General features: G+C 42.2%; 2 protein-coding genes across 2 annotated transcripts in view; both read right to left on the bottom strand.

The window, feature by feature from the left end:
• POLN (DNA polymerase nu) overlaps positions 1–21,027 on the bottom strand; it is a 103,323-nt gene extending 82,296 nt beyond the window's left edge. The window contains exons 1-2 of the mRNA XM_081092581.1: positions 20,957–21,027; positions 6,817–6,961 (exon numbers count right to left, since the gene is read on the bottom strand). Of these exons, the coding sequence (XP_080948707.1) occupies positions 6,817–6,955 (139 nt within the window). The 5' untranslated portion in view covers positions 6,956–6,961; positions 20,957–21,027. The remainder of the gene's footprint in view (positions 1–6,816; positions 6,962–20,956) is intronic.
• On the bottom strand, positions 8,613–21,021 carry HAUS3 (HAUS augmin like complex subunit 3). The gene is made up of 5 exons (XM_081092651.1): positions 20,957–21,021; positions 18,957–20,015; positions 17,240–17,679; positions 14,677–14,905; positions 8,613–10,215 (listed from the first exon to the last, which is right to left on the bottom strand). The coding sequence occupies exons 2-5, from the start codon at positions 19,863–19,865 to the stop codon at positions 9,982–9,984; spliced, it is 1,812 nt and encodes a 603-aa protein (XP_080948777.1). The 5' UTR covers positions 19,866–20,015; positions 20,957–21,021; the 3' UTR covers positions 8,613–9,981.
• Positions 21,028–21,978: the final 951 nt, after the last annotated feature.

Below are 21,978 nucleotides of genomic sequence, written 5' to 3'. Positions count from 1 at the left end.
TACTCATGGGAGACACGGCACCGTCGTGGCCACTGATGGACAGTGTCCACTGCACCCGGGAGGGTCCTCCCCAGGCTGGCGCCCGAGCTGTGCCTGCTACAGGCCACTCCCCGCTCCACTGGAGTGGCGCTCGTGGTGTGGAGCTGTGAGGGAGCATGTGTCCCATGATCGTGCCCACTGCAGCCCCTCCCCTGTAAAGCGGTCCCCACGTCTAACGTGCTGCTAAGCGGAGTCTGTGTCCGTGGGCCAGTCTGGAGCCGATACCAGAGCTCACGGAGGCCCTGCAAGCCCAGGCCTGAAACGTGTCCATTCCGGTCAAGACCAACCTCTGCGCCTTTGGGGGCACAAGGGGCTCAGTGCTATCACCTTGCCAGCAAGTGACTTTTTCCTCCAAGGGTAATGCCACTGGGCCTGAGCGCTTGGTCTGTGTTGGAAGGTTGAACATTCGGTGACGCAATAGCTAGACCAGCCCTGGTGAAGAGGAGCGCCATGCTGTTGGGCCACACCCAGCCTCCACCCAGACTCAGTTACTCCGTAAGAGCCCACAGTGCCTGTCCTGGGGCAGGTGACAGGCTGGGGACGTCACCTGGCCGAGTCTTTCTCACTTAGTTCCGTCCTTCGGCAGCTGCTCCCCGTGCCCGCTAGCACCATAATCCTCAGCCTGCTGCTGCTCCTTGGTAGCTAGTCCCATTCCTAGTGAACATGCTTTAAGTGCTCCCTGTTCAGATCACACCTGTTGTCACCCGCACATCCACACACGCCCTCAGCAGGCCCGGTACCTGTGCCGGGTTACGATGACTCAATGGCCAGGAGAGGAGGCAGTTCCTGAGGGAGCAGGAATTCTTTTTTCAGGACAAACCTGTTGTGTGCGGGGCTGGAACACCGGCCTTTAACAGAGGAGGAGCCACTTGTGCAGGTGCCAGAGATGCCTGGGACCCAAGATTTCAATGCACATCTCAGGGCCTGGCCCCTCTTCCGGACCACGGCCTGACCTTGAGGCAGCACACCTGCCAGGGCTGAGTGAGAATCCAACCTTCTCGGAGCTCCCGGCTCCACACGTCTTCGGACTAAGCCCTGGCCGTGGCTGCAGGTGGTCTGCTTGTAGGCTCCCAGGGAAGCCCTCTGGTTATCACATTTAGCCTTTCATTGCTAAGTATTCACGCTCAGCCTGTCTCTTCCCAAAGGACGTATTATTCGCAGCCACGGTCCCCAATTCCACGGTGTCCCAGCAGCCAGGGCAATAGCGGTCACTGGTACAGACCCAGCACCCCCAGTGACCGTTTTAGCTGCGCCGCCCCCCTTGGCATTCCAACTACAACTGCTATGACGTCACCGGGCTGGCCTACCTGAGGGCCCAACCTCCAGAACACCATGTCTGCTTTCTCACACCGCTCCCGGCACCAGCTGCAGCAGATCAGGGTCCCTGGGAACCGGACTGAGCTGTGCCCGCAGGAAGTTTACTGGGAGCTCAGGGGAGCAGAGCAACAGTTAAAGCACCCAAAACACTTCACAGTAATTCTCTAAACTGAGTCGCAAGCTGACGATGAAGTATTTGAGCAGAACCTGGTAAAATGCTGACTTCACTACTCAGCTGTGAGTGAAGGAAAGAAAAAAGACAGGTAGAAAGTTGGGAATGTCACGGGTTTGGAAGTTACAGTCAAATCTGGACGTGGCAAAAAGGAAGTGGAGGGATGAGACTAAAAAGGGCAGGCGACTAAAAAGGGCCTTGTAGGAGTACATGGGATGTTTCCAAAGATAAATTGTGCAGAGAGCAAGTACAAGAGCTGAGCTAATTTTCACAAAGGCAAGACCAAACGCAACAAAATGAAGGCAAACAGCAGTTAGGAAACTACTGCAAATCCAAGGGAGAGAGAAAACAGCCCTGAAGCAGGACAGAGCGAACTGAAATCAACGCCTGGCAGGGTTTGCTGTGACTGAAAATAAGAGTTTTATGTTTATGGGATAGAAATAAAAATATAAATCGTTTATCCATATACTCTTGACTAGAATGAATATAACCAAAATAGATCTATTTTGTCACTTTGTTATCTGTCCTTAAAATTGCAAAGATTTCCATGAGATGATGGAAATAAACATGTCACATAAATGAATTGGATTTTGACAAATATCTACCTCTAGGGGCCTCAAACTCCTAATTTGCAATGTCTGTAAAAATACTTTTATTTTACTAGAAAACACCAAATTCACCTCTACGCTCTCTCAAGTTAAATAAAAAAGAAACTGGATAAATGTATGCTAGAAAACATTACTTGATCTCTATAGGTACTTAGAAAAAACACAGGTGTATTCTAATAAATATGTTCTTAATCATATGTACAGCACCAGGTCAGCCCCAAATCACCCTGAAAACTCCTCCTCCCAGTATTTACCAAAGACTTTCAGTAGCATTACTGAACAATAAAATGCTAATGAAAACTCAAGTCAGATGAACCCAATTCTGAATCTAGTTTAAAAGTGTATGAATTAGGGTAAAAAGCTGAACTACTCTTCACAAAAGACCCAGCAATACAATCCAATGGCTTATTTCTCAGGTGGAGGTGAGCAGCCTCAGCTGGTGGTGCAGCTGCTCATGAAGTCACTCTGGGACCCGCTTCTGTCCAGCATGGAGTCCCACGATCCGCTAGGATACTGTTATCATCTGCAGGGCTGGGAAGGAGTCGTTTCAGGTTGCAACTGGAGGGAAGGCAAGAAGTGGCCAGCTAGGAAGCAAGCTGGATGTTCTCAGGCCTACCCTGGAAATGGCACGCACGTACCACTGACAGGAACCTGCCACTTGGCCACACCTGACCGTAAGACTGAGCCATGCAGTCTGATCGTGTGCCGCAGAACGGAAGGACTCTGGTGTGGCAAACACATAGTCTTTGCCAAAAGGCTTTTGGAGCAATATAAAATGCCCGTGATTAAGACATGAGAAAACGTTGCCATAAAACGTCAGGATAATGGTTACTGCTGAGCAAGGAGAGGGTATTAAGTCGTATTTTTAGTTTTTGCATCTTTTTTTCTTCCTCTCGGCAAAGGGTTTTAAAATAAAAGATCAATCTTGCAAAAAGTTTATGCAGTCCAATCCTTACTGAATATGTATCTCAAGATACCTCAAGTAGTCTAGCAGATCAGAAAAGTAGACCCCAAAGTGACATATAACATTAATAATGTTCGCTTTTACTTTAGTGTTTATAAACCAAATATTTGTAGCTTTTTTAAAAATATGTATTTTATTGATTTTTTACAGAGAGGAAGAGAGAGGGATAGAGAGTTAGAAACATCGATGAGAGAGAAACAGCAATCAGCTGCCTCCTGCACACCTCCTACTGGGGATGTGCCTGCAACCAAGGTACATGCCCTTGACTGGAATTGAACCTGGGACCCTTCATTCCGCAGGCCGACACTCTATCCCAGTGGTGGCGAACCTTTTGAGCTCGGCGTGTCAGCATCTTGAAAAACCCTAACTTAACTCTGGTGCCGTGTCATATATAGAAATTTTTTGATATTTGCAACCACAGTAAAACAAAGATTTATATTTTTGATATTTACTTTATATATTTAAATGCCATTTAACAAAGAAAAATCAACCAAAAAAATGAGTTCGCGTGTCACCTCTGACACGCGTGTCATAAGTTCGCCATCACTGCTCTATCCACTGAGCCAAACTAGTTAGGGCTGTAGCTTATTCTCATTGATTTCTGAGTGCAAGTTTGGTATGTACTTGGTATGAAATGCGTTTTCAGAAGTTAAATGCTTTTAAGAGATAAGAACAGCTCAGCATGTGACAAAGAACCCAAGAATCATTAGGTCTTACATCCAGCATCATTCATCAGTAACCCACAAGCAATCCAACTTTAATTCAAATTCCTATCCTATATAATAAAAGCCTAATATGCCAAGTGTCCGGTCGTCCAGTCAACCAAAGTGTAATATGCTAATGATATGCTAAGGCCACTCAATTGCTCACGATAATGCGCACTGACCACCAGGGGGCTGGTAGGTTAGCTTGCTGCTGGGGTCCAGCTGATCAGGACTGAGCGAGACGAGCTGGACACTCCCTCGAGCCCTCCCATGGCCCCTCCCTGGCTGGCCAACCTCCTGCGTCCCTCCCCGGCCCCCATTGTGCACCGGTGGGGTCCCTCGGCCTGGCCTGTGCCCTCTTGCAATCAGGGACCCCTCAGGGGATGTCAGAGAGCTGGTTTCAGCTCAATCCTGCAGGCCAGACGGAGGGACCCCACTGGCGCACAAATTTGTGCACCGGGCCTTTGGTGAAAGAAAACTGGTGAGACTCAGTGGCAGACAGACTCTAAGGTGGTGGGTCCCATGACCCATGCCTCCTAGTATTCATGCCCCTGTAAACTCCTTCCCCCAAGTGCAGATGCGACTTGCTGCCTCACTTCTAAACAACAGAATAAAGGACAGGATATTTGTGATTATGCCACATAAAACTGTAATGTCAGTCTTGCTAGGGACACACTCTTGCTGGCTTTGAAAAAGCAAGCGCCTATATGATGAAAAGGTGCCTATGGTCACAATTATGTAAAAGGAACTGAATTCTGCCAAGAAGTGAATTCTGCCATGTGAACTTGGAAGCGAATGCTTAATTTGAGCCTCAGATGAGACTCCAGACCTGGCTGACACCTGCACCATAGCCTTGCAGATGCCTCCTCTAAGCTGTGCCCGGCTCCCAACCCATAGAAACTGTGAGATATCAAATGTGTTGTTTTTAGTCACTAAGTTTGCAGTGATGGTGTTATGTGACAACAGATAACAGAATCCTTATGAAAACCCACTTTTGCCGAAACCGGTTTGACTCAGTGGATAGAGCGTCCGCCTGCGGACTGAAGATTCCCTGGTTTGATTCCGGCTGAGGGCATGTACCTGGGTTGCGGGCACATCCCCAGTGGGAGATGTGCAGGAGGCAGCTGATCGGTGTTTCTCTCTCATCAATGTTTCTACCTCTCTATCTCTCTCCCTTCCTCTCTGTGAAAAATCAATAAAATATATTTAAAAAAAAAACTCTTTAAAAAAAACAAAAAACACACCACTTTTTCCAAATCAAAAACACCTGACAAAAAATAAAAACTTATTTTTCTATTATCTGTCTTCTCAATAAATTTATAAAAACTAGGGATCTAACAGGGTGTTTTAAGACTATGATGAGAGCGTTTGTGAGCTGGGTGAAATTTTCCTCCAGAGACTCCCGTTGTAACTACCTACCAGAGGCATTTCCTGACCCGTTACTGAAGGGGCACAATTCCACCTGTCAAGTGCACACTGCCTTTTAGGAAGCAAATCTATACAGAATAAAGCAGAAAGCTCTTCAATGATTAATTTTTTGTCTTTTGTTACTATTCCCACCACCAGCATCATCCCCCTAAAACACTAGGTATGTAGTCCACACCCAAAAATCCTTACCAGTTACTTTATTCGTAACTTCTATAAGACACACAAGCAACAGATGCCTGAATATAAATGGAGCGAAGTGTTAAGTGCGATTATATCTTAATTAAGAAACTGCATTTATAACAGTGTTTGCACTGTTATACTCTCAATTATTTCATCTCAATATAATTACTCAATTATATCTCAGTCACTTATAACTTACTCTGGAGAAAAGAAACAAACAACCTATTGGCCCAGACTTACAAATTGAAAATAAAAACTATTTTGCTAGTGAAAAGTATTCCAAACATTTCAGTCACATTTATGAGCATGTCACAGCTTTTACTATTATACCACGTCATGAATATATATACAAAGATTCACCAACCTTTGCCCCCTAAGAGTTTACATACTTCTATGTCAGTACCATATATATATATGTATATATATATATATATATATATATATATCGTCAAAAACACTTCTTGCCCTGGCAGGTTTGGTTCAGTGGTTGTTAGAACACTGGCCTGCAGACAGAGGGTCTCGGGTTTGATTCCTGGTCAAGGGCACGTACCTGGGTTGCAGGTTCGATCCCCAGTCCCCATCAGGGAACATGCAGGTGGCAACCAACTGATGTCTCTCTTATCAATGTTTCTCTCTCTCTCCCCACCTCTTAAAAAATAAATCAATGGAAAAAATATCCTCGGGTGAGGATTCACAAAAAAACTTAGAAAACAAAAACAAACACTTCTCTTGTCCACCATATACAATAAGCAAATACAGACATCCAGTATCATTAGGGGATGGGTTCCAGGACTCCCAGGGCTACCAAAATCCATGGATACTTAAATCCCTTACATAAAATGCCATAGTATTTACATATAACCTATACTGGCATAAAGACCACAGCAGGGTATGCCTACACATCATTTTATTTGGGAGGACTCAACATAGCATTGGGTGCATGTCAAACTCAAGTTTTGCTGCTTTCTGGAATTTTCTGGGATTTTAATTTTTTGCTAATATTTCTATCTGCAGTTGGTTGAACTGCAGATATGGAGGGCTGGGTGTACTGTGTACAGGTTCAATGACTCGAGAGCTAAGGCTAAAGCACAAGCACTGTGGAGGAGCCCATGTCTTTTGAAGTTACTTACAGCTGATGAGATCTAAGGGAATGTCTGACAGCAGTGCCTGGGGCAAGGAAGTGTTACACTGAAAAACAAGGGCTAAGGGAGCAGCAGCTCAGTCATCACTGAACGCAAGTAAAGTGAGGGAAAGCTGGACTCCACTTGTTCGTAGGCAGGAGCTTCCCCACACAATTTAAGTTTTATAGAATAATTTTGCTACATTTCATTTTCAAACTCTTAGTCTTAAGAATTAATAACACCAAAGTAACAAATGACAGAAAGGTTCATAAATATTACTCACTCTTTTCACTCTCTCTCCAATTCTTAGACTCCACTAAATCACCTGAATGCATAGCAGACATAATCTTCTGAGCAACACTGGAAAGTGGCATCTGACAGAGATCAAAGCCTACAAATGCCTCATAATTTTCCATTTTCATAAAATCCTAAACATAAGATAAACATAACACCTATATATTAATTTTGAGCCTTCAAAATAACAAGAAATCTGAAATTTTTTATGTACTTTCATAAAAATTTTTATATTAAAAACCACAAGTAGATATAAACTGTCCCTTTTACATATAGGATCATAAGAATTAAGTAATGGTTAGAGGCTCATTTGGGGTATTATCTATATATGTGAAAGCCTATAATATGCAGTGTCCCCTCGGGAGTTCAACCTACCAGGAGTACGATCACCAGCAGCCGGCAGCCAGGGAAGGGAAGCCCGGACTGGCAGCCGGCAGCCGGCAGGGACCCTACCTGTGCATGAATTTCAGGCACTGGGCCTCTAGTGATATACAAGTAACAAAGAACGTATTTTCTAGTTAACCAATTGTGAAGCAATTTACTCGAATACTTCCTAGTTTCAGTTATTATAGTCTTCAAATATACAAACCTAATAACATAGTTATTTTTAACTGACTGGCATGATGACACACCACCTGACATCCTTTCACTCCCTCTGCTCAGCTATACTGGGCCCCTTGGGCTGAGAACATGAAGGTCTGGAAGCCACAGAACAAATCACCAAATAGCTGGTTGGTCATCTAACATATTTGGCACTAATCTTAACAGAATTTACTTCATTAACCAGGAAACAGGTGACATACTTTTCCATATTGCTGGAGAAAAGAAAATTTTTCATTCTCTAGTCCAAGGTAGAATCGGGGGAAAATGTTTTTCAAGCATATTAAGATTTACTTCATAAATTTTAAATAATGTACACATACAATAATTGGCAAAACAGTTTTGTTCAATGCATTACAAAAATTATCAGGGCTCATCTGTCACCTATGCAACCCATTTTCTGATAGTTATGGCTGAAAATTCCATAAAGATCACATTATAGGTTTTTAGATATCAATAGCAGGTCATTCTTAAGTAATATCTGTATCTTTCTATAAAACTCACATGGTATAGAAGAGAGGCCATGTATAAATCAGGCATTAAAGAAGCATTTGATGCAATAACTGATAAGCTACTTCAAATTATTTCATACCAACTCTTCTATTTGTTCAAATACTGTGTACTTGTATCCCGACTATTACAGTCCGTTTTTTTCACACCAAAGAAACTAATTAAAATAGCATTATGCACCTGTCCTGGTGGGTGTGGCTCAGTGGTTAAAGCCTCACCTGCACAAGGGGAGGGGGGAGCTCAGGTTTGATTCCTGGTCAAAGGCATGTACCTGGGTTGCAGGTTCAATCCCCACTGCCAGTAGCTGCGTGTGTGGGAGGCAACTAATCGATGTGTCTGTCACCTCATTTCTCCCTCTCCCCACCTCCCTCCCTTCCACTCTCTCTAGAATCAGTGGAAAAAATATCCTCACTCCTTGAGTGAGGATTGTTTTAAAAAAGCATTATGCATCCTTTGAGCAAGTACTTCTAAGGAATTTTGAAATTTCATTGGGAAGTCATTCATGTGTAAGTCACACTGAAGTTAAAGCAGTGCTGAAATGTCTGGCAGAAATTCTGAGGCCCCAGGACCCAGTCTGTAAAATGAACAATGGGCCAAGGAGACTTGACATTTGCTGTGGTCTAAGTAAGAACATTGTCTCAAAGTCTATAGTAGAAATGATGAGGGAATACAGTCAGAGTGGCAGAATTTTACTTTACAGTCAAATATAGACTTAGCTATCCCATATATTAAGCTTACAGCTTTAACAATGCTGATTCAAAGTTCTACAAAATTTAAAAACATTTAACAGCAGAATATTTCTATTTCTAAAAAAATTAATAAAGGAGAGATACAACTCTATTAAAAAAAACCAGAACCCTATACACACACTTTTTCCTTTACAATACATACATTTTCACTTAAAGGAAGAATTGTATGTCTTCTCTTTGGCGTATCTGAATTGTCAGCATCACTACGCTTGCACTTTGAGGCTATTAAGTAAAGTAAGGGTGACTTGCACACAAGCACTGTAACAGCTGATCCGATAAGCAAGATAGTTAAGTGACTAACAGGCAGGTAGCATAGTGTAGACATGCTGAAAAAACAGGATAATTCATGTCCCAGACTAGACAGAGCAGGTGGGCATGAAATCTCATCACACTATTCAGAACAGCACACAATTTAAAACTTATGAACTGGCCTAACTGGCATAGCTCAGTGGTTGAGCATTGACCTATGAACCAGGTCATGGTTCAATTCCTGGTCAGGGCACATGCCTGGGTTGTGGGCTTGAACCCTGGTGAGGGATGCAGGAGGTAGCTGATAAATGGTTCTCTCTCATCATTGATGTTCTCTCTCTCTCTCTCTCTCTCTCTCTCTCTCTCTCTCTCCTCTCTCTCTCTCTCTCTCTCTCTCTCCCTTCATCTCTAAAATCAATAAAAAAAATGTGTATTTCTAAAAATAACAAAACCGGTTTGGCTCAGTGGATAGAGCATCAGCCTGTGGACTAAAGGGTCCCAGGTTCGATTCCAGCCAAGGGCATGTACCTTGGTTGCGGGCACATCTCCAGTGGGAGGTGTACAGGAGGCAGCTGGTCGATGTTTCTCTCTCATCGATGTTTCTAACTCTCTATCCCTCTCCCTTCCTCTCTGTAAAAAAATCAGTAAAATATATTTTTTTAAAAAATAAAAATAACAAAAAAACTTATGAACTGTTTATTTCTGAAATTTTCCACATCTATTTGCAGACTATAGTTGACTGCAGGTAACTGAAACAGCAGAAAGCAAAACTGCAGGTAAGGGGCCGGCTACTGTCATGTGTTTTTCTTGTAAGCACAACGTTACCAGGACTAAGTGGCACCAAGCAAATATCCAAGTCATATTAAGCACTGACTCTGAACAAACATGTTATAGAAAGAAAAAAAACTGATATAATACTTGAATTCATTAAATTAAATGTTCCATTGACCTCAAATTTAAATTCTTAGTGTTTATTAGCTATATTCTCCTCCTGATATGTAAAACATTAAAGCACAGCATATGTAATCAAGATTCAGTAGGTATTTTCAATCTTTGAGATCAGCAGCCTTAATCTTCGATTGGTTTTCTAAATTTTCCACGATCTCTTTCAGATAATCTTCATCTTTACAAAAATATACATATAATTCTCTTTCCATTTGATGCAGTTTATTAGATGCCAAAATTTTCCTTTTTGTCTTTACATCAGCAAGAATATCAGTGAGAAGATGATTTAGTTTATTCAGTTGAGACTCAACTTGATGAAACTGCTCCGTTAACTCCTAAAAGGAAAATTAAAATGCTTTTAATGCAAGAGCTCTATTTGCAATACCAGTTATAAATTTAAAATGCAACTTATATGGAAAAAATATAAATGATGTAATCATTCCCACCATTTTAACAGTAAATGACCCTCAATTAAAAATCCATAGGTTTAATATAAATTTTACGTAAGATCAATTGCAGCAACTCCTGATAGGCAATTTTAAGTGATTCAAAGCAAACTCTTACTCTCTGAAGAGTACCTGTTATGTAAAAACTGTTCTGCATACTCATACGTTCAACAAATACTAGTATTCTTGAATGCCTGCCATGTTCCAAGTACTGTTTTAACTCTATGGATTGTAAGAAAGAACACATCTCCTTCATGGAGCTTACATTCTGATTAATCAAACCTTGTTTTAACTTAATCTCTGTTTATTCTAGACATTAAGAGGAACTGAGAAAGCCTTGAAATAAAGGAATACCAATGAAAAAGAATTACCTCAACAAAATCTCCATTTTTTCTTTTTCAAATTGTTGTAGAAGATAAAACTACACATGATACTCAACAATCCTTCTCACTTCCTAACATTAAAAGCAGCTTATTACCAAGTTTCCATGGCGTTCTAACCAAGTATCTACTCCTATGAACTTAGAGCCAGTATTACCTACCAAAGAGGTTCTCAGAAAACCTGTAGCTCTACCTCCCTCATAACCTTCCACAGGTTCTCAGCATGGTTATAACCTGTGGTACTTGTTATGAATACAGATTCCTATACCTCACTCCACACCAAATTACTCAAACTCTGGCTCTGGCCCTGGCCCGTTTGGTCGGTAGAGTGTCAGCCCACAGATGAAGAACTGCAGGTTCAATTCCTGGTCAAGGGCACATACTTTGGTTGCAGGTACCTGGCCCCAGTTCGGGCAAGAGCGGAGGCAACCAAATGATGAGTCTCTCTCACGTCAAAGTTTCTCTCTCTCTCTCTCTTCTCCCCCCTCCTCCCTCTCTGTCACTCTCTCTCAAAATCAATGGAAAAAATATCCTCAGATGAGGATTTAAAAAAAAAAAAAAAAAAAAGTGAATTACTCAAACTCTGCAACAGGACCAGGAAGCTACATTTCAATAGGCTCCCTGGTAATTCTAATGTACAAGTTCAAGAATGACAGCTTAACATGTCATAAATATCAGACAGCAATACTTAAATTACATTAAAAAAAATCAAGTAGTACCTACATTAAGTGGTTTCCTTTTGAGGAAAAATTTGGTAAACCTTAATACAATGAGAAACAATCTCACCTTTAATTTCAATACTAAAGATCCTAATAACAATTGCTAAAAAAATACTCCAATAAATACTGAAAATGTTCAACTTCATTAACAATAAAAATGTAAGTTAAAATGGATGGCATTTTGTACCTCACTGGGCTACGGAAAAACACTGAATCATGACACCCCAAAGAGATTTAGTGAAATCATCCTATTTTAGAATACAGTTTCACATGTTAACATATCTGAAATTAACATGCATTTTATATTGGAGAGCACCATGTAATTGTTATTGACCAGACATATTCATAAGAAATGTTGTATCACCAACATTAAAAAAAAAATGTATTGTGGTAAGAACACTTAACAGATCTCCCCTCTTAAGAGGACAGTACAGTACTGTTAAATATAGGCACACTGTTAGACAGCAGACCTCTAGAACTTTTTCATCTTGCATGACTGAAACTTTATACCTGATTAACAACTCCCCATTTCCCCTTCCCCAGTTCTAACAACCATTATTCTACTCTTTGCTTCTATGGGTCTGATTAGTTTACATATCTCACGAGTGGAATCATGCATTTGTCTTGTGACTTAGCTTATTTCACGTAGCATAATTTCCTCAAGGTTCATCTATGTTGGCACATATTGCAGGATTTTAAGGCTGAGAAATATTCCATTATATGTATATACCACATTTTCTTTATCCATTCTTCCACTGATAGACATTTAGGTTGTTTTCACACCTTGGCTATTCTCAGTAGTGCTGCAATGAACATGTGAGTGCTAATATCTGTTTGGGATCCTGATTTCAATTCCTTAGTTTAAATGCCCAGAAGTGGGCTTGCTGGGTGGGTGATAAGGGTAGTTCTACAGTTTGCTGAACCTCCAAACTGTTTTTCACAGCAGCTGCACCACTTGACACTTCCCCCAACCGCGTACAAGTGTTTCAGTTTCTCCACATCCTCAAAAATACTTCCTGTCTTTTACTTTTTTGATAATAGCCAACAGGTTTAAGGTAGTATCTCAAGTGGTTTTGAGGCATTTCCCTGATGACCTGTTAGCCATTTGTATGTCTTCTTTGGAGAAATATCCATTCAAGTCATTAGCCTACTTTTTAATCTGATTATTGTTTTTGTTTTGCTATTGCCAACATTCTTTTTAAAAATATATATATTTTATTGATTTTTTACAGAGAGGAAGGGAGAGGGATAGAGAGTTAGAAACATCGATGAGAGAGAAACATTGATTAGCTGCCTCCTGCACACCCCCTACTGGGGATGTGCCCGCAACCAAGGTACATGCCCTTGACTGGAATCGAACCTGGGACCTTTCAGTCCGCAGGCCGACGCTCTATCCACTAAGCAAAACCGGCCAGGGCATCGCCAACATTCTTAAAGTTTATTGTGAAAAAATACAGACTACAACTTTGAATCAAAAAATAACATACAAGGCCCTGGCCAGTTGCACAGTTGTTTAGAACATCAGCCCTTGGGTTCAATTCCCAGTCTAGGCCATCCTACCTCAGTTGCAGGTTCCCCAGCACCAGTAGTGGTGGGAAGCGGCTAATTGATGTGTCTCTCTCTCTCAGGTAGATGTTTCTCCCTCTTTCCCCCCCTCTCCTCCCTCCCTTCCACTCCTATAGAAATCAATGGAAAAAAATATACTCTAGTGAGGAATTAAAAAAACCCCAACAACATAGAATAATTGGACTAAATGTGGAGCTTTAGGAATACCATATTTAAATTGGCTAATTTTCCCTTTTTAATGTATATTCAAAATATGATAAACATTTGTTTATCTACACCTAAGAGATATAAGTATTAAAAAAAATCTAAATAAGAATGTGTCAGTTTAACAGAAAAAGTTTTTTTCTTAGCAATTCATAAATTGATAGCATACCATATGATCAACGGTTGACATTTAAATTATACTGGTGGCTTTTAAAAAGCAATATGGCAGTATCAAAGGCAAAAAAAAAAGTGCACATTCAAGAAACCCAATAATCTACTTCCAAGAATTCATCCAAATGAAAGTATACAACAACAAAAGACTACATACACAAGATATATATGATGTCATTCAAGAGCAAACAAGAAAAAAACTATCACAGTATTTAGCAATGGTGAACTGGTTACAGAAATTATGACACAATAATTAAATCAATAGAGTACTGTAAAATTAAGAAAATTATTTAGACTTGTGCTATGGACATGTCCAAAACTGTATAAGGAACACTGGTAAGTTTATTCAGTAGTGGGTTTTCTTCAAGTAACATATACTCATTCTTTACTTGAGGACCTGACAAAACCAAAAAATCCAAATATCAATTGGAGATCCCAGATGACAGTAGAGTAGGTGGAAGTTACACTTACCTCCTCCTAGGACCAAACTGGAATTACAACTAAATTATAGAACAAACTGAATAACCAACTACATCAAACTAAAAAGTTTTTGTGGCCCTAGCCAGTGCTTTATGGTTAGAGCATCAGCCCACAGACCAAAGGGTTGAGGGTTCAATTCCTGGTCAGGGCACATACACATCAATGTTTCTCTCAGGGGGGGAAAAAAAATATATATATATATATATATATATATATATATATATATATATATACACATATATATATATATATATATATATAAATTAAAGCATATCCTCGCGTGAGGATTTAAAAAAAACAATGAAGAAACAAGTTACTGAATAATACATACAAAATAATACCATGTATGTATATAAAGTTCAAAACATACAATATAGTATAGGAATATATGTCTAATAAAACTACAAATAAAAGCAAGCAAATGATAAAAGTAAGAATAGAAGAGAGGGGAACACTATTAGGAGGAGCATTCTATTACTAAGTATATACAGTATTTTAAAGATGTAACTCTAATCCTGTATTTGCTAAGGCAGATAAAAAAAATACAGGAGTGGTTTTATTATTACTATTTTAATTCTTAACATTAGTATTACATTTCCTTGTATGTTTGAAATACTTTATAAATTTAAGAATTTTGTGTCCACTATAAAAACTATCTGAAAAAATGTATCTACATGTGAACAAAAAATATATGTAAAAAAAATAAACTTTGTATTAGTGCAACAGGATTTGGGGTAATATTTTCCTCATATGAACATTTTCTTTAGTATCTTTTACAATGAACATTATTTTTAAATCACTTTTAAATACTATGTATGGCAAGCACCCACCTGATCACTAAGCAAAGGCTGGTTTCCTCCTTGATACAAAACATCACAAAGCATGTCCACATCATTATTCAGTTTGGACAGAAAGAAAGAATGTTCTTGAGCAGATACTGCCAATTGATCTTGTACTAAAGAAACATCCTGTTTTAATTTCTCAGCCACTTCCTCCAGGTTTTCATGGGTTATAAACAATTCTTTTTTCTTATTCTCTCCTTCTAAAAGCTGATGAAGCCTAAAATGTGAAAATAAAAATTAGAGAAAGAAACCCTAAAGTCAGTATAGTTTTCAAAATTACAATCCAGTATATGGGGACATCTTTTGGGATAGCTAACAACTTAAAAAAATATTAATCTGTCTGCTGTTATACCAAGCAACTGAAAACATTCCAACTAAAATACTATTTCGCCAAGCCAGCGTGGCTCAGTGGTTGAGTGTCGACCTATGAACCAGGAGGTCACGGTTTGATTCCCAATTCTCGATAAGAGCACATGCCCCAGTTGCGGAGGGAGAGGGGGGAGGGTTCAGCAAGTAGGGGGCATAAAGGAGGCAGTTGATCAATGTTCTTTTAGCATCGGGGTTTTTCTCTCTCTGTAAAATCAATAAAAACATTTTTTAAGAAAAATGTTTAAAAAGTAAACAACAAAGAGCTACAGAAATAGTAATAGCAAACTTGCTACTTTAGTCTTAATGAGCCAGAAGGCCACTTTATCACTTCAAACATTAATGGCAGGAAAATCCTACTGGGCAAGTGGAAAAATGAGAGACAGCACTTCATATCTGACCAAAAGGGTCTGCGCTTTTCCTTATAATTTTATATATATATTTTAGAGGCCCAGTGCATGAAATTCATGCAGGGGGGGTCCCTCAGCCCAGCCTGCGCCCTTGGGCCTAAACCGGCAGTCAGACATCCCCCTCGCACTGACGCTGCATGCACCAGTGACCATACTTTTCATAAAGGTGAAAGGCATCTTGCTGTTGTATGGGCAGCTACATTATTTTGCCCCGATTATAAAAAGTAGTACATAACATGATCCTTCTGAGGCAGTAGTACCATTTTCCCCTTCTTATGGGTGGAAAAACTGAAGCAGAGAGAATTGGCTTTGTCACACACTTGTGTCAGAATCAGGGCTGACCACAAAATGTGCAAGCCAGAGTCCATGCATGTCATCGCTGCATCATCCTGTTTTTTTCAATGTTAGAGTAGCCTTGCCAGGTTTTAATTTTTAAATCTAAGAGACTGTTCCCAATATATAGGGTAGGGTCCCTAGGCCTGGCTGGCAATCAGGGCAAATCTGTGGGGCAACCGGTGGGTGGGGTGATCGCCGTGCCCCCCTTGCCCCCCCTCTTGGCTGGCGTCCTGGCACCGCCCACTGGCCGCCCCTGCCCAATCGCCACCGCTGACAGCCTCCCCCTGGTGGTCAGTGTGCATCATAGTGACAGGTCGATTTGCATATTAGGGTTTTATTATATAGGATATAATTATATATATAATATATATTCATGTTAAATGTGGAAGAAGCTTCTGTAGAGCTGATACATATTTAATTATTTTAACAAGTTGCAACAGATTTCATAAAACTATTCAAGCCCAAGACTGCCAACTTTGTTCTTGTGGGAACTACACAACTCCAGGGGACAACATTCATATATATCATGATATCAATACCAACCTCTGAAATTTTGCAATGAGGCAGCCCTATCTAGGCCCCTTGTTTCATTAATTAAAAAACAAAAACAAAAAAAACACACCAAGGATTAGATGATTTTCCTCTTGTCCTAGAGAGAAATCAGGAATAGGATCCAGATTTTTGAGACCTTTGTTTTTGTTAGTTTTTTAAAAAAATATATTTTTATTGATCTTAGAGAGGAAGGGAGAGGGGGAGAGAGAGAGAGAAACATCAATGATGAGAGAAAATCCTTGACCGGAAGCCTCCTGCATGCCCCTACTGGGGATCAATCCCCCAACCCGGGCATGTGCCCTGATCGGGATTGAACCATTACCTCCTGGTTCTTAGGTTGACACTCAACCACTGAGCCATGCCAGCCAGGCAAGGCCTTTGACTACTTTAGCCCTCCAATTTCAGTATCCCCATACCATCAATTGCTTACATTCAGAAAAGGTGGGGAGCTAGCATTCTCAGTGATTCACCTGACTAGACACAAAATTGAAGTCTTCTCCCCTCTCTACTGCTACCTTCTCCAAATGCAGTCAATTCTCTATCCAGCAATATCTATTGTACATAAGCTGTATTCAAACTTCCTGCTGTAAACTCCTGCCCCCAATCTATAATAAAGCATCTAATGGTGTTAAAGATGATTAAGACCTGGTATATATTCATTCCTCCAACCCAATTCTCTCAGCTCTACTTCCACATTTAACATGAATGGTAAAGGGAGCAAGTAATTAAAAAAGAAAAAAGAGGCACATAAAAGTGGGAGAATAGAAAGGTCAAAAATGGAGTGCAAAGAATATTTTAACCTTCCACAATTTCCACTCAAATTCTCTCTAGTATTTTACAAAACAAAAGGAAAAATAATTACTTACAACAGAAACAATGAAGCATACCTGTGAGTAGAATAATCCTTGGTATCAATGGTATTCCTTGGATTTATCTGCTGAGATACTGATGGGTCAGCTAGTATTTCTAATTGCTTATGGAGCATCATATTACTTTGATTAAGTTCATGAACCAATTTTTCAAGTTGACGATGTATGTCCCAATGCTTTCTCATTTCAATTTCATATGATAACTGCAGAAGTTCAAACGATGCCTTTTGCTTTATCAATTGATTTATAACGAACTCTTGTCTTGCTGTATAATAGTCTTGTTTGGCAATCTGCAGATCAAAATCTCCCTTCACAACTGGCATATTCAACAACTGGGCATTCTTTTTTACCACAGCAGGCAAACTTTTGTCTTTTATATGAGTAATCTGTTCTTCAAGTTTCAGAATCTGAGTATTCAAGCTAGAAATTTTAGCATCCAAATGATCTTTTCCAAGAACCTACACAAAGAAAGCAATTATATTTCAAACTGTATGTATAAAGTTCCAATAGTTTTAAAATTATTTTCACTTCCATTTTAGGTTAGCAGATAATATGCTCAATAATAAAAATTTCCTATTAGCAAAAGCCAAAATCATAGTTTAAAAAGAAAAAGTGTGGACCAAGTCAAGGGTAAAGCCAGTATGAATTGCTAAATTTTAATGCTATTACTACCATATATATATGTATGTATGTATATGTATATACATATACACACACACACACACATACAGTAATGGTTAGCAAAGTAGAGATCTTATCATGCTTGTCTTAATCAATAAAAAGTATTAGCACACTACTCACTAATTGCAAATGTATGCTATTTCAATTTTTCTCAAAATTAATCACTAGCTATTCTCCTAGTTTGTCAGCTGATTTTCATAGTTCTAAAGAATGACAGGACTTCATACATTATTCCAAAGTTTGTCAGTTGTAGTAACTAATTTGGTGCTGGTAATGTTTCAGAAAGTTGTATATATTTTAAAATTTATTTTATTTTATAAAGAGGAAGGGAGGGGGGAGGAAGGTAGAGGGAGCGAGGGAGATGAGAGAGGGAGAGAGGACAGAGAGACATCAATTTGTTGTTTCACATATCTATTCATTCATTGGTGGAACTCTTATGCATGCCGTGACCAGGGACCAAACCGGCAACCTTGGCTCATGGGGCAATGTTCCAACCAACTGAGCTACCCAGTCAGGGCTCAGAAAGTTGTATTTTCACTCAACTATCTAGTAGTTAAATTATCAATAAAGCAAGCTGTCCAAGACAGCAAATGACTATCTGCAATACAGCTATACATTCTCAACAAAGAACCAGGGTTTCCAGTCCACTGAACTGGATCTCTGACTTCATTAGCACTATATTCTGGTCAGAGCAAACAAGGCAGAATACCACAACACAGCAACAAGGTTCTTTACTCATAAAAATAAGGTTCATACATCATCAAAAAGGAAATTTCAGTGAGTGTATCTGAAATCAACGCAATTTCAAATTCAGAATACAAAAATACTTTTGTTTAAAATTAGTTAGATAATGTGGTTGGGGCTATAATTACTATTTCTGCCCTCCACTAATATGAGGATCTATTTGTATGAAACACTGACACACATCACAAGTAAGCACTGAACAAAGAAAATGTAATGACTTCCTATATTCTCCTTCCTAAAACCCTTTAATACCTATTATATCCATTACTAAAAATGACAATATTAATCCAGCCTCATTTCTCATACTTACTTTGCTAGTGAAGCTATGAAGATTCTCCTCGGCCCATTTTATACTTGATTTCATGCTCAAATTACGTGCTTTCAAGTGAATTAACTGATGTTGAGCACACATGTATGCTAGCTGCAGCCTAGCCATCTCTAGCCGCCTCTCCTCAAGGATTTCTTGGTTATCATAAATAGATGGTGCTTGTATATCTAAAAGCTGAAAATTCTCTTCATTTGAACTTTCAAATACTTCTTGTATACCCTGAAAGAACTGTTTTTTGGTATATAAGGTTAACGCTGCTGTGCATTGCTCTTCTTGGCTGAGATATTTTTCCAAGGAAATCTGAGATAAAAACACCAGAGGATTTGTCCCTGGACCCAAATCCGAAGGTCTGAAGAACACCGTCAATTTTGCAACTCCATCTGTAAGAGCCTGAAGTTCATTCTTCATCTTAGCAGTCATAGCATTTAGAATTCCCTGACTCTGCTTCAGCTTTTTAGTGACTTCTTCTTCTTTAGCATTTAACCTCAGAGATGTGTGCCTCCTTACCGAGGCCATCAACTGACATTTATTACGTCGCTGAATTTTCAGGTTCTTTAATTTCTGCAGCGTTCGAACCTCATCCTCTAATTTCTCTAGGTCTTTGTCATCCAGGGTAGGTATCTTCAGACTAGAAGTTTTACAGGTTTTAAGAGCTTCATCCAGGGCTGCTCCTTCCAGGATGGGCTTGCCTGACTTCTGAAGGACGCTGAAAGCCTCCGATTCTGCCTCCGACAGCACGTTCTGTTCGTTCACTGTCCCACAAAACCACCTCAGAAAGGACCCACCTCCGACAGTCTCAAACAACCAGTCAAAGTCTTCCCCGTTAAGAACATCAGCTTTGGGATAATCAATTTTTTTTAATGTTTCCACAAAGTCTTTTCCACAACTCATGGTGTAACTGCCCCGATTTTTGTGTGACTGATACGGGTTTACGGTCCTGACATTTAGACAATAAACCCAAATACAAACAGAGCTAGTTTTATGTGAAGTCCACAGAGAAGGGGGGGGGGGGGATATTTTTAGAATATATAATGATTTCTCCTAGGGGGAAAAAAACAAGTGTTAGACCACAAAGAAGGCGCCTTTAGAAGGACAGTGTGGATAAACACCCAGCGACACTGGTAACCTCTCACCCAGAGGCGGTTGTCTCGGAAACCGCACCACACGCACAACCAGGGTGTGACTTCAGGCTGTCATGACCAAAGCCTCACGTTTTCCCAGAGAAGAGCGGCCCAAACGCACTGTGTACAGAACAGCAGCGCCATTGGTAATTCAAGAGGAAGACCAGGCACCTTGCGGTTCAGCGGCCTCTCCCCCCGCCCTTCCCGAGGTCAACTGAAAACTCACCGCAACGACCCACTTGGTCCCCGCCATTCACTCGGGGGTCGCCCCCGGCAGGATCACCGGGTGCCGGGAGAACCGAAGCTTCGGGAACTGCCCGCACCGCGACACCCGGGAGACCTGGGCCGTGGTGACTGGACAGTGTCCCCAGCCCGGCCCCGCGTCACCGCGACATCATCTGCCCCACTTCACGGGGTGGCGGGCCTGTCACTCACTGGTGGCGCGAAAACACACCGACCCGCGCCACAGACCAGCTGCACTACCCCCAGGGGCGCCGCTCGGGGCGTCCGCCCGCGTCCCCACCCCCGCGCCTCAGGGCCAGCGCGGGGCCCCATCCCCGCTCCCGAGTCCCGGGCTCTCCCGCCGGCACCCCCAAGTCCCCGGCCTCACCCGCGCCCCCGCTTTCACCGCCGGCCCCCGCTCTCCCGCCGACGCCCCTGGCGCCCCCCGGCCTCACCCGCACTCCTCCCCCCGCCGCTGGTCCCGGCTTCCAGCCCGGCGGACTCCGACCGCGCCGCTCCCCGCGCTCCTGAGAGTCCCCAGGGGCGTCCGGACAAAAGAGGAGGCGGCCAAGTGGTCGGCGCCGCTCCCTCAGCCCCGCGCCCCGCACGGCCCAGGCCCGCGAGGCCGACGGCACCCACCTCAGGAAGCTCAGTCCGCGCCCCTCAGCCGCAGCCGCGCTCCGCGCCCCGCCTCGCACTGCCTCACGGGAGCGCTGCGCCGCGCGCGCGCAGAGGACCCAGCCGGAGCCGCGGGGCGACTGTCTGCGCAGGCGCGGAATAGACCCCCGCAAGGCCGCAGTAGGCGGGCAACTACTTTCAGGGCGAGAGCTGATTGGCTTCCTGCCTCAGGGCGATAAGGGGCGGAGCCATGTGCTTGGGGGCGGGGCTGAGGTCTCGGGACAGTTCGGGCTCGCGGTCCCCGCAGGCCTGGGCTCTTCCCGCGCGGCGGGCTCCTCGGTTCGGTCCAGCTGTCCGCGCTCCCGGGCCGCGACCCCTGCCCCGTGATGGGAGGCTCCTAGGCGACCGCCCAGCTGTCGGAGCCCGGGCGGAGCCAGCCCTACCGCTCGCCTGCTGCGTGACCCCGCGGCCCTGGCCCCGCGCCCGCGTCCGGGCAGAGCCCCTCGGAGAAGGCGTGGGCCTGAGCGGCCCTGAGTAAAGCATCGGAGCCGCGCTGGGCCCTCCTGTTTCATTACTCGCTCTACGATCTCATGATGACCCTAATTTTGCAAAAGCAGCTTGAGGGTCAGCTCTCCCCTGACCGCTAAGCAAAAGCCGACTTCCTCCACGATCCCGTTTTTTAGGCGAAACTTTTAAGACGCTTTAAACTCAGGATGAAACGCTATTTCTGCAGGAGACCAGAAGCAGGCTGTGTGCAGTCAGTGAAGGAAAGCGCTGAAATGAGGCTGCCAAGTTCCATGCAAACCGTCCAATGAACCCAGACCTTTGGGGTTCTCATTTGTAGTGGGCGGGACTCATTTACATCTATGCCAGCCCCCCCCCAAAAAATCGTTTTTTTATTTACCAATCTTCTACAAACCAACGCTCAATATGCAAGGTTTCTCTCCACTCCAAATGACTAAGGTGGCTCGTTAGACTATGTCCTAGTCTAGTGTGACATGGGAAGGGCAGATAATCTTTATTAATACGGTTAAGGAGAGAAA

Source organism: Myotis nattereri, assembly GCF_964212035.1.
Source record: "Myotis nattereri genome assembly, chromosome: 1".
Classification (NCBI taxonomy): Eukaryota; Metazoa; Chordata; class Mammalia; order Chiroptera; family Vespertilionidae; genus Myotis; species Myotis nattereri.
Note: the sequence above shows the minus strand (reverse complement) of the source record. Positions and strands in the feature narration are given on the sequence as shown.